The 17715-nt window shown below is 35.8% G+C and overlaps 1 protein-coding gene across 12 annotated transcripts in view; it reads right to left on the reverse strand.

Annotated features, from left to right (window-relative positions):
- Positions 1 to 8689: 8689 nt before the first annotated feature.
- Positions 8690 to 17715, reverse strand: part of UBE2D3 (ubiquitin conjugating enzyme E2 D3) — a 34298-nt gene continuing 25272 nt past the window's right edge. For 5 of the 12 annotated variants that reach the window (XM_015138845.3, XM_078001854.1, XM_015138847.3 and 2 more), the window contains 4 exons: positions 16920 to 16997; positions 15801 to 15906; positions 13728 to 13821; positions 8690 to 11794 (listed from right to left, as the gene is read on the reverse strand). In XM_015138845.3, coding sequence (XP_014994331.1) covers positions 11749 to 11794; positions 13728 to 13821; positions 15801 to 15906; positions 16920 to 16997 — 324 coding nt within the window. In that variant the 3' untranslated portion in view covers positions 8690 to 11748. 12 annotated transcript variants of the gene reach the window in all.

Raw genomic sequence — 17715 nt, forward strand, 5'->3', positions numbered from 1 at the left:
AATATTTCTGTATTTTTTGTAGAGATGGAGTTTCTCTATGTTGCCCAGGCTTGTCTCAAACTCCTGGGCTTAAGCAATCCTCCAGTCTCAGACTTCCAAAGTGCTGGGATTACAGGTGTGAGCCACCACACCCGGCCCCAATTACTTTTTGAATAATTACTTCTACAATTTGGAATTTTACCTACCATATTGTGCCTTCTATTTGTCCTGCCATCTCTGGGTCTCTCTCATTTGCCTTTCTTTCTCCTTTGTCCATTTATTTCTTCTCTTCTAATTTGTAAATTATGCACCTTTTCTACTTTTTCGTGTTTATAAAAATAAAAGGCTTTTTATTTTGAGATAATTTTGGACTTATAGAAGCATCCACAAAATTAGTACAGAAATTTCCTCCATACACGCCGACCAGATTCCCCTAATATCTACATATTACATATTCATAGAAGAATAATCAAATCTAATTAACCAACACTGAAATAATATTATTAAATAATCTACCACTCATGGGGTGGAATGCATCCAGAGCATTTAGGCTGCACAGGAAGTTACAGAGGGAGTGGTAGATCTGTGTAGACCACTGGGCCACAGGTGAGCTATGCACAGGTTGTGCAGACGCTGGTAAAAAGAGTGACTTCAGATGTGTGAGTCTCCAGGCCACAAGCGGTCAGTGCAGGCCATGCAAGAGCTTTGGTTTCCTTGTCAAGAGGGGTGCAAAAATATTATCAGCAGGTCAAAGTTGCAAGGTCACAGACTGATTGTGTTTTGGGCCTGTGAATATTTACTGGTTGTCTTCATACCCACACTAGCCAACCCTCAGCCCGTAACAGGAATAGCAGGAGAACCTCTTCCTCTGTGGTATTCCTCTAATGCCCTTTACTGAGAAAGCTTAACATCGTGCCCACGTTAAAGGAGGGATTCTTAAAAAAAATTCAGTTGCCTATCACAGAAGATACACAGTAACAGATGGTCCTTGACTTATGATGGGGTTACATTCCAATGAACTCACTGTAAATACAAAATATCATAAGTCAAAAATGCATTTAATACACTTAACTTACCAAACATAAGAGCTTAGCCTAACCTACTTTTAGTGCACTCTGAACACTTACATTAGACTTGTTTTAGATTATTTTATAATTACTGTAGGCCATTTTAAAGTGTTGACTGCCTCATGTAATTTATCGACTACATTGAAAATGGAAAAAGGGCCGGGTGCTGTGGCTCACACCTGTAATCCCAGCACTTTTGGAGACTGAGGCAGGAGACTTGTTTGAGCCCAGGAGTTCAAGACCAGCCTGGGCAACATTGGGAGACCCTGTCTCTACAAAAAATATAAAAACAAAAATTAGTTGGGTGCAGTGCATGTGCTTGTGGTCCTGGCTACTTGGGAGGGTGAGGTGGGAAGACTCCTTGAGCCCGGGAGGTCAAGTCTGCAGTGAGCCATGATCGCACCACTGCCCTCCAGTCTGGGTGACAGAGTGTCTCAAAAAAGAAAAAAAAGAAAAAGTAAAACACACAAAAATTGTATGCGTACTCAAAGTACAGTTTTTACTGAATGCGTATCATTTTGCATCACCATGAAGTCAAAAAATTGTAAGTCGAACCATTCTAAGTCAAACACCATCTGTAGTATCCCTTTATCTATGGTTTCATTTTCTGCAGTTTCTCTTACCCATGATTCACCATGGTCTGAAAATATTACATCTCTACTCTTGTGCTTTGGGAACATTATTAAGTAAAAAAAGAGTTATTTGAACATAGCACTATAATACTGTGACAGTCCATGTGATTACCAAGATGGCTACTAAGTGACTAACAGAAATTTGAGCAGGAAGGAGTGGGATGGCATGAGATTTCATCATGTTACTGAGAACACAGTGCAATTTCAAACATGAATTATTTATTTCTGGAAGTATTCATTTATGTCATAATGCCTACGTCATTCACTTCATTTAGGCATTTTATCTCATATCATCACAAGAAGGGTTAGTACAGTACAATAAGATGTATTGAGAGTTCACATTCATATCTTATTACAGTATAGTTATAATTGTATTTTATTATTATTATTAATCTCTGTGGCTAACTTATAAACTTTATCATATATATATATAGGAAAAAACATAGTGTATAGTGGGTTTAGTACTATCTGTAGTTTCAATTATCTACTAGGGGTCTTGGAACGTATCTCCCGAGGATAATGAGGAACTACTTTATTGAAAGGTGCATTTGGAGCCTGGAAGCAGTAAATTGAATTCAAGCTCCAATTAGCCATGTGTTAGACCAAATTATTTTTCCATGCTTCGTAAGCTGTTACTTTCATCTTCATGCTACATTCAGAATGATTTTTTCATATATTTCGCTCCTCTAATTCTTTATTTAGCTGTGTCAACTAGGCTATTAAACCTATCCTTCTGTTTTCTAAATTCTGGAAGTACTGCTTTTGGTTATTTTTCAAATCTGATCATTTTAATAGCCTCTTGCTTTTTATTCATATTTTAAACTTATTTTATTTCTCCCACAATGATAGAGAGGTAAAGTTCTGGAATCTGATTATCTAGATTTAAATTCCAACCCCTACCATTAGATAAGTAACTTTGGGCAAATCATAACCTCTTTTCCTCAGTTGCCTCATCTATAAAATAGAAATAATAATATAAGCATTTAAATGGTAAGTATACAGTTTGTTATGAGAATTAAGAGTTAATATATGTAAAGAATTGGCTGGGTGCAGTGGCTAACGCCTGTAATCCCAGCACTTTGGGAGGCCAAGGGGGGCATATCACCTGAGGTCAGGAGTTCGAGACCAGCCTGGCTAACATGGTGAAACCCCATTTCTACTAAAAATATAAAAAAATTAGCCAGGTGTGGTGGCAAGCACCTGTAATCCCAGCTACTTGGGAGGCTGAGGCAGGAGAATCGCTTGAACTTGGGAGGCAGAGGTTGCAGTGAGCCGAGATCATACCATTGCACTCCAGCCTGGGCAACAACAGGGAAACTCCATCTCAAAAAATTAAAAAAAAAAAAAATTTGTGCGTGTGTGTCTGAAGAATTTAGAGAAGTGCTTGACACTTAAAAGTATTACGTAAGTGTGGTTATTACTATCTTTTGCAGCTATTTTTAAGGTGAAATTCACATATCATTAACTATTTTAAAATGCACAATTCAGTGTAATTTCTTGTGTTCACAATGTTATACAGCCATAATAACCTCTAGTTCCAAGACATTTTCATCACCCACAAGAGACTACATACCCATCAAGCAGTCACTCCCCATTTCCCTATCTTCCTAGTAGCTGAATCTGCTTTCTGTCTCTATAGAACTATTCTGGATATTCATATAAACGAAATTATACAATATGTAACCTTTTATGTTTTGCTTCTTTTAGCAAAATGTTTTTAAGGTCCATCCACATTACAGCATGCATCAATACTACAATCTTTCATGTGGCTGAATAATATACCATTGTATGGAAATACCACAATTTGTTTATTCATTCATTGTTTCTATCTTTTGGCTACTGTGAATAGTGAGTGCTGCTATGAACATTCATTTACAAGTATTTGTTTGAATACCTATTTTCAGTTGTTTTGGGTATATAACTAGGAATGAAATTGCTGAGTCATATAGTAATTGTATATGTTCAACGTTTTGGGGAACTGCCAAACTGCTTTCCACAGAAGCTGCACCATCTTACATTCCCACCAGCAACGTACAAGGGTTCCAGTTTCACAAAATCCTCACCAACACATTTTCTATTTTAAAATTTTATAGCTATTCTATGGGGTTTGGATCATCATTGTGGTTTGGATTTGCATTTCTCTAATAACTAGTATGTTGAACATCTTTTCATATACTTACTGGCCATTTGTATATCTTCTTTGGGAAAATGTTTAAATCTTTTGCCTGTTTTTAAATAGGGTCGTTGTCTTCTTGTTCAGTTTTAAGAATTCTTTATATATTCTGAATACTAGAGCCTAATCAGATAGATTATTTGAAAATTTTTGTCCATTCTGTAGGTTATCCTTTTTTTTTGAGATGGAGTCTTGCTCTGTTGCCCAGGCTGGAGTGCAGTGGCCCGATCTCAGCTCACCGCAAGCTACGCCTGCCGGGTTTATGCCATTCTCCTGCCTCAGCCTCCCGAGTAGCTGGGACTACAGGCACCCACCACCTCACCCAGCTAGTTTTTTGTATTTTTTAGTAGAGACGGGGTTTCACCGTGTTAGCCAGGATGGTCTCAATCTCCTGACCTCGTGATCTGCCTGTCTTGACCTCCCAAAGTGCTGGGATTACAGGCTTGAGTCACTGCGCCCAGCCTCATTTTTATAATGTCTTTTGATACACACAAGTTTATAATCTTAATGAAGTCCAATTTCTCTTTTTTTTCTTTGGTTGTTTGTGCTTTTGGTGTCATCTCTAAGTATTGCCAAATCTAAGAACACAAAGATACACTCATTTTCTTCTAAGTTTTATGGTTTTAGCTCTTACATTTGTGACTTTGATCCATTTTAATTTTTGTATAGGATGTGAGGTAGGGGTCCAAATTCATCATTTTGCATGTAGACACCTGGTTGTCTCCACACCATATTGTTAAAAAGACTATTCTTTCCCATTGAATGGTCTTGTCATCTTTGCCAAACATCAACTGACCGTAAGTGTACGGGCTTATTTCTGGACCCTCAATTCTATTCCATGAGTCTATGTGTTCCTGTGTATGCTATTTTGATTACTGTAGCTTTGTATTAACTTTTGAAATAAGGAAGTATAAGTTCCTTAATTTCATTCTTTTTAGATTGTTTAGCTCTTTACAGTCCTTTGCAATTCCGTATGAATTCTTAAATTCTATCATTTCTGTAAAACAGTCATTGGAATTTTGATAGGAGTTGCATTGAATGTGTAGATTGCTGTGAGAATCAGTCATTTCAGCGTATTAAATCTTCAAATCCATGAATACAGGATGTCTTTTCATTTATTCAGGACTTTTCTTTCAGAAGTTTGATAGTTCTCAGTGTACATGTTTTTGCACTTCCTTGATTACATTTATTCTTACTTTTTCTTTTTTTGTCTCACTCCATCACCCAGGCTGGAGTGCAGTGGCATTATCTCGACCCACTGCAACCGCAGTGCACGTCACCACATCCAGCTTTTTTTTTTTTTTGTATTTTTAGCAGAGATGGGGTTTCACCAAGTTGGCAAGGATGGTCTCAAACTGCTGATCTCAAGTGATGTGTACACCTCGACCTCCCAAAGTGCTGGGATTATAGGTGTGAGCCACCGCGCTGGGCCCCTATTCTTTTTGATATTGTACATGGAGTTTTCTTAATTTATGGATTGCTTACAAACAATATTTAAAGAAATACAACTGACTTCTGTGTGCCAATATTGTATCCTGTAAATTTGCCTAATTCTATTAGCTCTAATTGGTTTTTATGAATTATGTAGGATTTTCCATATACAAGATGTCACTTATTAATATAGTCTTCTTCCTTTCCAATTTGACTATTTAAAAACTAGAAAGTTTGTTTTGATTCTTGCAAATTGGTTGGCAACTCATGGTGCTACATTACCTTGTACTTTTTCTTGCTGGTTTTAAAATGTGAGCTACTGCAGAATTCCTACAGTGTTTGCTTCTGCCAGTAGCTGGCTGTTCTTCTAATTTGGAATCACTCTAAAAATTAAATCCCCTGCTTCAATTTTCTGGAACCACCTAAGGCTGCAAATCTTTACAAAGCCCAAACTATTACAAATTCTCGCAATATTCTCCTGCCACAGAGCACCAACTTTCAAGATAGGTAGTCCTAGTTGTACTAGCAATGGGTTTCTCCTATTTGACACCACTTTTGGGTGCATTCTGGGCTTTGCCAGTCATGAAAATTAAAGGTCAGCTGGGCACGGTGGTTCACACCTGTAACCCCAGCACTTTGGGAGGCCGCAGCAAATGGACTGCTTAAGCCCAGGAGTTCAAGACCAGCCTGGGTAACATGGTGAGTAGCCCCAACTACTCAGGAGGCTGAAGTGAGAGGATCGCTTGAGTCCAGGAGGTCGAGGGGTGTGCCACTGCACTCCAGCCTGGGTGACAGGGCAAGACCCTGTCTCGAAAAAAAAAAAAGAAAAAGTGAAAAAAGTTCACTTGGGTTACTTCATTCAAAATGCAAGCTGGTTCTGGGTATGTTCTGTTTTCCTCTGGGTTCTTGGCTTCAGTTTGGTTCTGGTCTGAGAGTACGCCTTCCTTTCTTGATAGAACACTGACACACTGGAAAAAAAAAAGGTTTTCCCCTAGCAACTGGTTGATTTTTCACAGGATTGATCAGGGTAATCATCCAGGCTGACAGAATCTGAATTGCATTATTTTACTTACAATAGAGAATAAAGAAGGTCTGATTAATAACTTTTTAATAGTATATTAGTTTTCTTTGTTCGTTTGGAGTTAGAAATGAAGCAAGCAGATTAAACATTTTCCCCAAGAATACAAATGGCAAGTATGTGTACCTTTGACAGACTACCATTTGGCTCAGTCATTTGTGTGTTAAATATCTGACCACCTAAAATATGCCAAGTAGTCATCTAGTAATTTATGAGAGAAAAATCTGCCCTCATAGAAGGGGTGGGCCTGATGGCGAGGCAATTATTACCTGTAAGATAGATAATACTGAATATGTCATGATGTACTCTATAGAGGTGATGCTGTGTTGGCGTTATTATATAGAATGGTCAAGAAATACTACTCTGATAAGGTATTTCAAGAGACCTAGTTAGGGAAAAGGAAGCTGTATGGTATGTGGGGTAAGATCATCCTAGGCAAAGGTAAGAGGAAGAGTAAACATCTTCACACATATTTGCAAGTCTCAGCAGGCCCACGTAACTGAGCTGAGGGAGTTGGAATGGTGGTAAGGGAAGCAAGGAATTGGGGATTAAGCTGAGGCAAGAGTGGGCAAGAAAGTTATCTACAACCTTGTACATTAAATACTTTGTGTTTTTACTCCAAATGAGATGGGAAACCATTAGGTTTGGAGAAAAGCCATGACATCTGATATGGTTTAAAGGGGTTGAGTGTGGGGGACAGATTGCTGCAAGGCGGGAGATCACTCAGGAGGCTTATTGCAATAATCCAAATAAGAAATGATACAGCTTTAGATCATGGTGCTAACAGTGAGCATGGTAAATGGGCAGATTCTAAAGGCTGCTGCTAAGTCTGATTGAAGGTGGAATATGAGAAGTCAAAGTTGGTGCCTAGGTTTTAGGCCAGTGCAATTCAATGTTGGTATTTACTGAGCATGGGGTAATAGTATATGTGTATGTTTATGTCTTTGTAGACATATGGCTAGTTTTAGACATTTTAAAAGATGCCCTTTAGACTGGGCATCTAAAGATGTGGATGAATAGAAGTTATATGGGAGCTCAGGAGAAATAGCTGGAAGGTTAGTAAATGACAGTGGTTAACTGGGCTCCTAAGCCAGTATGGCATGAAAGTTCATTGTTCAGCCTTGACTACAAACTTGATATGGTAAATGAGAAATCAAGTTCTACAGAGGATCAGACAGTAGTACGCAAAAATGTAAATTTCATAAAAACATTTTTTACAATACAGAAAAGAGGGCTCTTAAAAAATCTCATTTATAAATAGCATACAGTTTGGGAAGAGCTAGATATTGACAGTGGGATTTTAACTGAAGCATCCCAAGTAAAAGAACAATTGTCAGAAACATCTTGTATACCTGAATCATATAAAATTTTTCAAACCTGAGGCCAGAAATGAGCAAGTAGTTATAAGGTAGCACGAAATAATGCAACAGAGTAATAATTTCTAGGGACTTAAGACATTCAGCCAACTTCGATATATTTAAGTCTTTTTGTTAAGATGGTTCCTCCAGTTTTTTTTTTCTTGGAGGGGGCACTGTCATGTTTTGAAGCCACTTCCAAATACCTTTTATTTTTCCATTACAATGGGACAGCACGAGAAATCTTAATAGCCACCTTCGGGAACATTTAATATTTGTCAAACACTGCAAACACCCTTAACATGGCATCATTTCCACTTGGAAAAATTGCTTAGTGTCAGGCCACAGAATGGGATCTGGGTTCAGATTTGTTCAGCTAGCTAACACAATACTTAGGTAAATCTTTGCACCTGATTACTTTTAAATACTTGATTGGCTGAATTCTATGCCTGTATGGTTATTCAAATTAGCCAATTGTAAGATGTTAATGTATTTTAATATTCCAAGTGTAAATGTGGAAATCAATGTACTGTATTACAATTCAAAGTACTAGGAAATTATCAGTTATCAGAAATGTAATACTTAAACACATTCTCTATAGCCAAAAACAGCTATAAAAAAATAGCTGTAGAGTCAAAGGATTACTGGTTGTAGTCTGTTACAAGGGAATGCTATGAACAGACTTCTGAAAATGGTTCTCAATCTTCACCATTCATCAGAATCACCTGGAGGGTGTTTTAATATAGGTGACTGGGCTCCCCGCCACAGTTTGATTCAGGACTGGGGTGGGGCCTGATAACTTACATTACAAAGAATTTCCCAAATGATGCTGAGATTGTTATCTCAAGAGACATTTTGAGAATCACCACCTTAATTTCTTCATAAACTGTATAAAATTCAAAATCGAGCTCACACGCAACATTAAGCTCAAGTGTGGATTTCATGTTAGCTGGAATTACCGAGTAAGACCAAAGTGTCTTTAAACACAGACTTTAATGGTAACAATTCCTTTAAGCTCAATTAACTTTAGCTATTACAAGTCTTATGCACATGTCACTATTAGACAATATTTAGTGACTTGCACTGGGTTCCTCATAAAAGACAAATTCACTTAAAAGTGTAATCAACAATCATTAACAGTTTTGTTATGCCAACACAAAACATGGCTAATTTGAGTTACCCCCCCTCCCCACCCAAATCACTAACACAGCATGATCAGTCCCTTTAAGTATACTTCAACTAAGCCATTTCAAAAAAAATACCAAAAAAAAACCAAAAATAAAAAAACAAAAAAAAGTGAGTGTTTCACTACCCCTGAGACCACTAGTTAACTGTGGTTCATACTTTAAAATGTGAGTACACCCACACAAGAAAGCAAATTAATCAGCTTTAAAAAATCTGATTATCACATTGCAAACTCGCCCAGGAAAAACAAATTGTCACTTAAAATGTAAATTTACCATTAACAGGCCAACTGGACCTTAATTCTTAAGAGTTTACGCATTAAAAGATCTAGGAAATACACATAGTCAAAAATGATTCTAATACTCAGTTGGGTCCTATACATGGCACTAGTAATGTCAAATTATTGGGTGGAGTGGGGGAAAGGGCAAATTCTTAGATTCTTTTGAAGATTTCATTGTACATGATTTCATGTCCAGTATCCATACATTCAAAAATGTTGGTTTTCCAGGTACTTTACTGTTCTTTTAAACCTGGAGAAGCCTCTATGGCTTATTCCCTTAGAAGCAACAAATGAAATGATGTATAAAGCATCAAGTCAAAGATACAGAGAACTGGACACATCCACTAATTGTTACGACAATCAAAGAAGTCATCTCTGTAAATACCTAAGGGTTGTCTAAGGCTATAAAGGTCAATCTGAAAGCCAATTAGGGATCCACTGTGTTCCATAAAAGTGTTTTACACTCATGTTTGGCTTTCAAGAAGTGATATGCCTACTAAAGCTGTTATTTTGAGAGTATATGCATCTCAGAAGTAATTTTGAAAACAGAGCCAAAGAGCAGTTTTTCTTACCTTGCGGAGCAGAATGTAACTAATATTTCTCATTCATAATTTGAATCCAAAAAAGTTATGCAGTATGACATCTACCCTGAAGGAGCCATTTTAAGCAAAAGACAAAATGAAAAAATTCACTCATTGGAAAAACTGCGTAGCTGGTTTTTTTCCCAATGAAATGATTACAGAATTAACAAAGCCAGAACATCTTCAGAAGGCATGCATTTCACTTCCAGTTTAGAGAAGAACCTCAAGTCAATAAATCATGTCCAAACTACATATTAAAATGTTTATAAAAAGTAAGTTTTAACATTTATTTCTAGCTTTCCACATCTGTGTGCAGACAAGGAATAAGATTGCACATAAGTGTAAGCAGTGCAAAAATGTGGAAGTGGAGGAGTCACAGATGTGCTAGAACTTTAAGAAATAAAGCAGTGGACAAAATCAAAATAACCAGGAAACATGTAAAACTATGGGATCAGAATTAGGAAAGGTGAAGAATGGTAATGCCCTTGTTACTACAGAAGTTAAATTAGTGGCACAGATAGCACTTGTCAAACAAAAAACAATCCAATAGCATTGACTTTTATTCATTCATGTTAAGTCACCTGAAATGATATCTGTTGCATTTAAATGCTCATTAATGTAAATGGCTGAACAAATCCATTTCAATGGATACTCAATATCCCACATAGATAAGTCACTTCAACACAGCCTCATGACAACTCCCACACCAAAACAGTACTTTATTTTGCAAATTTTGACCCATTATTACTCCCATGTTATGTTTTTTTTTTTTCAGCTGTCAAGTGTACAAGGTGAAGAGAAATTTCAGTTAGACAGGGGCTGCACCTGGAAAATAAATTTCTTAAACTCCATAAACACATTTCAAAACTGCTGGGTCCCAGAAGTCCATCTATGAACTCTAGGGCTGCCAGTATCATGTGCAGCACATTAAAGCTACACTATCCAAATAGCTTATTAATTCTGCATAAATCAGGTCAAGCAATGTGTCAACCTGTAACAGACTGTGCACTTTAACTGAACATGGCAAAATATCCACTCTTTCGAACTTTACATCATCATTTGATGTCAAACAATGAAGCAAATCCCAACAGTATATACAAAAAACAGCTTTGCATTTACAAAAGATTGTTTCCCATACTGATTAATCCAGGCAGCTAACTCATTGGTTTATGCAACTTTATTGAAGAAAAATAAATCAATTACTAGCAGAGCTATTAGTTGATCACTCATCCATTGACAACTTGCATCATTTATTCAGTGCTATATTAAACAGTGTATTGGAAGATAGATTAACTAATAGCTCCAAGCCTCCTAACAATTTAAATGAAAATTACAAAATGTTTGAGACCCTATTTTGGAATACAAAGGGTGTTTGACTTCCAATTTCCATTCTCTGTAGAACAAGAACAGGTCATTCCTTTATTGACATGCATAAAATACATCACATTTTCTGTTCTGCTGATGCTATAAATTCAATACCAATTCTCCAGCCACATCAGTTATGAGCATAAAGTATATCATGTAACCTCAAATCTCTAACAGTGGAAGGCTTAAACAAGAATGGATGCTGCTAGAATAATGCTGTATCCTTTGATGTGACAACTGAGCATCCATCTCCCTCCCCCTCAGATGATTTCTTCAGCATGTTAGAGCAGTGAGGAATGGTTTTAGTCTCATAACCAAGTTAGAGTGAAGACATTGGCCACATAATACACATGCTCCATTTTTTTTTTTTTTAATTCTGAGTCTTGGGCAACTGTTCTCTTGTAACTACTTTACAGTTTCTAAAAGCAGTTATTGTCCAAAGCTGGAAGAACTTAAGTCTTCTCAGATGAGCATGTGAATGAATGGAGGGAGGTAAACAAAAAATAAAATTAAAAAAGATGAGGTCTGACAGGGGAGCAGCCGGATAAGAAAATCAAAAAAGGAACAGTAATTTAAAGTTTATTCCAGCTATAATGCAGGTTATTCTGACTTTAAGGTAGCATCACATGGCATACTTCTGAGTCCATTCCCGAGATATTCTGTTGTACCTGTAAATAAAGATGTTATTTTTAAAAGTTAAAATAAAGTGAAAGAATTCCTAATACTTTAAACGGAAAGGAAAGATTTCCATTTTATCATCTTCAGACCCATCATGAAGTCATCTCTAATGACTATGATTAGAATAAAAGCCAACAAGGGAGAAATAGCATTGGTACTCAAAGCAATGTGGGAAATGAGAGCCTGATGCTCTGAAAGCAGTATTTTAATACAACTAAGAAAGCAGCACTGAAAATTGGGAGGCTGACAAAAATCAAAAGACCCTTTCTCTCTACTACCGAGCTCATGAAAAAATTTTTACAGTTCATTATGGACAAATGTTAAAATAGTATACACATTGTATCTATCCACAGAAATTTCCACCAAAGCCAGAACCAGGCTTTTAGTAAAACAATTTTATTTGAATCCTGGAGTTTGAGAAATTACTTTCTCCTGGATATTGTAAGAATAAATGGCTTTGGGACTTAGGTAGAGGCAGAAGGGGAAGATGACACTGGGCAGAATGACAAAGGGCAGTAATTTCCAAAATGGGTGTGTGAGTGGTTGTGCTCATCAGAATCATGTGTTACTTTTAATAAGTGTGGTAACTGAGGCTAATAAGCACCACCGAGACCTGTTGAGTACAACAAGGGCATCTTTGTTTAAAAAGATCAACAGGTAATTCACACACAAGCAAGGTTATTACTCAGGAAGACTACTAACATTGATAAATACTATCAGCTTCCCACTGGATTATATTCATGCCACAGACTACTTACCCCAACAAAAAATAGTGATAACCTTAAGAAATGAATATATATATATATATATGCACAGGAAAATTTTTATATTTATAGTTTAAATATTAGCTAGCTTTATTTCAAACCAAGAACCAAAATGGTCCAAAAACTTTCCTAAACTTTTAAAAAAGTTATCTACCAATTCATTGTCATCTCCTAAGGATACTCTCTCAAAAAGCCAGCAGTTTAAAACAAAGGCTTTATTTAGCATACAGGGAGCCACAAAGTACAGTTGACGCTAATGCATGCTTGTCAGTAATGAACACTTAGTTTAGATGCTTAGGCTTAAAAGTGTTTTTCCCTTATATACTATCTCCTGGCAAAATTTGAACTAAACCACCACATTCTGTATAGGATTGGTACAAAGTCTTAAGCTAGAATTTAAACACCATGGTAGTTTGAAAGAAAAAGATACTACATAAATTCCCATTTCTTACTAGTGCTATATAACTGCTTTGCCATGCAATACTTTCAAGCAATAACGACTACCAGATATTTACTTTCACGTTAAACAGAGATCAAGCAGTTAAATGTACAGTTTTCAGAAGACTACCACATCTGTTACCTTTTGTTAGTTAATACAGTGCCTTAATGCATGCAGCACTCAAGTGCTGGCAGTACCATGAATAAGCGCACCATAAGAGTGCAGATCCTCTTACCCTACAACATAGCGTATTTCTCTGTCCACTCTCTTGCTAACCTATTGTACCTAATTGAACAAGTACACTTAGCATTAATTATAACATATGAAAGTTATAATGGTTAAGTTGAACATAAATATTATTCAAATATTTGAGAAATTTAGACCAAATTTTTACAACAGTACTAACATTTTTTGGAAAAACATGCTTAGGGTAAAGAAAAATTTGCTTTCTTTCCCAAAATTTGAGAAATAAAGTGATACTGTAACACGCTAGGAAAAAAAAAAAAAACAAAAAAACAAAAAAAAACACTTTAGAGGGGAGCATTCACTGTCACGTAAACTAAAGCCTAGTTTTTTTCAAAAACCACATTTTAATAACTTTCTGCATATTTTAACTGTTATCTTACTAAATATCAAGTCTTCTTGCCATTGTCACAAGCAAAGTATAAGCCTAACTCATTAAGTAAAACCACTTTTATAATAACTTTTAAACATACTTACTTATCTCTGTCTGTTTTATAGATCCGTGCAATCTCTGGCACTAGGGGGTCATCTGGGTTTGGATCACATAGCAGTGAACAAATGGATAAAAGAACTGCAAGAAAACAAAAATGTCTGTTACCCAGTTTCAGGAGTTTGGATAAATAAATCTTTCTAAACGGTGTATTACAAACCTCAATCCTCAAAAGACTTATTAGTTTGTATCTCTATCTCAATGAGACATAGTTTTACAAAGATTTTGTTTCATAGACGACAAGCTCCTGGTAAGCAAGAAGTGCTAAAAACAAGGTTTTGTGGCATCAGATTCACTGCTGACTAGCCATAAAAATAGTTTAAGATAGGCAACTGATGCCATATTTATATATATATATTTTAAATAGGCATAAATGATATTAGAACTTAGGGGTTTGTTGGTACTCTGTGTGGGTGGGTGTGGGGGGACTTTAGCAAGAATATGCAGGTAACACTCATGCCACATTCACAGCTGTTAGGAATGACGAAAAATCCATTCTTTGCCATTGTCTTGGGAATTTCTGAGAAAAACCTTCAAGTACTCCACTAAATGTTTTGTCTCCTTGAACTTGTAAGCAAGAAACTATATTCCCAAGAGTACTAGTTAAATACAACAATGCCAAAATCTCTTTAGTACTAAGTGAGTCACCAGCTCTAGTTCTTACCTTAACCAGTTCAACATACTGATGTATAAGATGTCAAGCATTAAGGAATATAGACTGCATTCACTTTGAGTGCCTGTTAGTGCCAGTCACCATATATGGTGCTGTTATAAAATGTTAAGATATAAACGCTTGAAATGGTTCTGACCGATTTTTTTTAAAAAAAGCAATAGTATAAAAAAGACAACACTGTCACATAAATTTATATTTACTGACTATAGCAAATTTAATTTCAAACCCAGATACAGCAGAACAAATATAAAATTATCTAACATAGGAGACCTGGCTATATAATAACTCACAGAAAAAAGGTAGCTTCAGTTGTGAATGACTGCTAGTTTAATAAGTTAGCAAAGTATGGCTGCCAAAAAAGCAAGTTGTTTTAATGACAAAACAATACCAATTCAATCTGCCTTTACAGAAACAGTTTTCAGTGTTACAGTACATTCCCAGCAGTAGAAAAACTTGGAAGCTGATATTCAGGTACGGAACATGGTTTGAAAAGAAATTGGAAAGCATCCAAGAGGGTGAAAAACAGGTTTAAAATTTTAAGAACACTTGAATTATGGCAGCATCTGCCCAAGTTGTTTCTTTTTCTCCCTTAAATGATTCTACTCAATAAAGTTTGGGAAATGCTGCTGCTACAGAGTAGTCCCTCCATGAGATTCAAGTGCAGTATATAAGCAGATTAAACTTTTATACAATGCTTTGCCTTCTGAAAAAGCTGTTTTGTACTTACTGAACTCATAAAATCATAAAACAATTAATGGTGAAATACTATTAATTATTACAACTCCACCTAGGATATTCATGCAAAGACTGGACAGCCTGTTACATATAACGGATGCCTATTAAAAGTAGGAGACCAGAATTGAGCTACAGATCTCAGATTATACAACTTTAGACTGTCATTAGGTAGAAACAACCTATCATGGTTACATAACACATTACTAAAGATTTGTGTAAAAATTAACCCAGGAAAGCAAAATCAGATTTTTCCTAGAGTGGAAACCTCAGGATTCAAAAGCTCTATTAAGTTTAGGTATATTATACCATTCTTGGTAAAAAGGCAACAAGTTAGCGTGAGACGTCCAAGTGGTTTGGGATTGAAAAATACAGAAGTCAATTAAAACAAATTTTGCTATTATAAGATGAGATGAAGGTAACTCATTAGGCAAATAATGCCTACCCACCCCAATTTGAATTTTAACAACTTCTTACAAAGTATCTTTAATCACCACCACCTAGAAGAACAAAAATGATAAAAATAACTTTATTGCTTCCCCATCTCTTACCAAAAAGCTGGCATAATAAAAATACTCAGATAAGTAGATCTAAGAATGAAATTTTATTAGAAAATGAGAACAATTTAAGACTATTTCACTAGAAGTATTTTTACCTTTAGAAATTGTTAAAGCAGGCGACCACTGTGATCTTAGAATATCGAGACAAATGCTGCCATTACTGTTAATATTTGGATGATAAATTCTTGTTGTAAATGCAACCTAAAACAAAAACTTTTAAGTATTTTATTCAAATAAAAACAAACATCTTTTAAAGCAAAACTTAAAATAATCAAGTCACAATGTTAAAAATGTCATCCATTAGCATACAAGTTCTAAATATCATAGAAACTGGTTTTTACAATCTGACCATAACCCCCCTGCCTCCTCTCTTTAAAATAGAAACCTGAACTTTTGGATAAAAATTTCATTACTCATGTGATGTAAAGTTCTAAAGGCTACTTTGGCCCTACCACGTCATGAATCAAAGGGCAATTTAAATGTATTTAACACATTCATTTAAAACAGCCCTAACTTTTGGATGTAACCAAAATTTGTAGACCATCTCATTTAAAGTTTCATTAAGTTACACAGGTACGCATGAGTCTTCATTTCCACTGTACATAAAACAGAAACTTGAATCACAAAAATGGAAACCATCACAAATTGCACCTGTAATGTTACTAAAGACTGTTATAGTGACATGTTTATGACCTTTGTATATTACCTTCTCTGATTACTCATACACGTTGAATTTATGTTAATGACTGAAAGTCAAGGATAATATGCTTTTAATACTTATAAACCAATCAACTCAGTGCACTAAGCAACTCCAAGTTTTCATAAATTTATACTTACGTATACAAAACTATAAGCATAATAAGCATATGTTGTAACAATACATGCAAATATAAATTGAAGTTGGACATTTGATGCCTACAAGACGACAAAAGCCCAAAATCAGAATCTGTGTAACAATAAAACAGATGAGGGGGGAGCTTCCACATGGTCTGAATCTTGCAACATTAAGGAAAAGGCAAACCTTATCCCTATTTACAAAGTTCAAACTGAGGTCTAGCTCTTTAAACCAAAGTTTAAGAGTCAGCATCTATACCTCAGTGCCTCAATTCAACATATATATTCAGCCTAGGCAGAACCCTATCGTCCAAGAATGCTCTATTCCTTTGAAATAAACCATAAATCTATACTAACAGATTGTGAGGGAAAATACTTGCCTTAGGTGGTTTGAAGGGGTAGTCTGTAGGAAAATGAATTGTCAAAAAGAATACACCGCCTTGATATGGGCTGTCATTCTGTAAAAAGAAAAGTATGCTTAACTGAAATTTAAAATATTATTGCTAAATATTCTGTAACGTTTGTTTCCAAGCATTTCTCTAATAATGAACCAAAATCACTTATTTACACTGTAATAAACAGTCCATGAAAATTCAGTCTATAGTAATAGAAAAAAAAAAAACACTTAAAACTTACACAGGTCACCAAAATGATTTTTTAAAAAGTTATCAAGAAACACAAGTATTCTAGATCTCAATTCTCAGAGGAAAAAGTACACATAGCAATAAAGCCTGCATCATCACCTTTCAGAATAATCTGTAAATAAAATTTTACATGTGTAGATTATTTCTTCCAATAGTCAAATGTGTACAAATGGCTTTACAACAGTCCATTCTGCCCACTGGCAAACCAAATGTAAGCTATCCCAGGTAACTAACACACACCACCTTCAAGAGGAGAACAGAGAAAAGCCTAAGCTTCTCATTTTTCATCAATACCAGAAAATACATTGTCCCTATTTTATGCATGAGAAAAATGAGGCTTAAAGAACTTAGTCTAGTGTACAAATGGTAAATGATAGAACCAAGATTCAAACACAATTCTTTTGAAGACCACTTAATGACCAGATACTGACCTACTTGGGAATTTGAAGCTAAAATGTGGAATGCCTAACTGCCTCTGAGTATGCAAAGAACCAATCCAAAGACATGTTTTAAAACTTACATGAACTGGGTT

Source organism: Macaca mulatta, chromosome 5, assembly GCF_049350105.2.
Source record: "Macaca mulatta isolate MMU2019108-1 chromosome 5, T2T-MMU8v2.0, whole genome shotgun sequence".
Classification (NCBI taxonomy): domain Eukaryota; kingdom Metazoa; phylum Chordata; class Mammalia; order Primates; family Cercopithecidae; genus Macaca; species Macaca mulatta.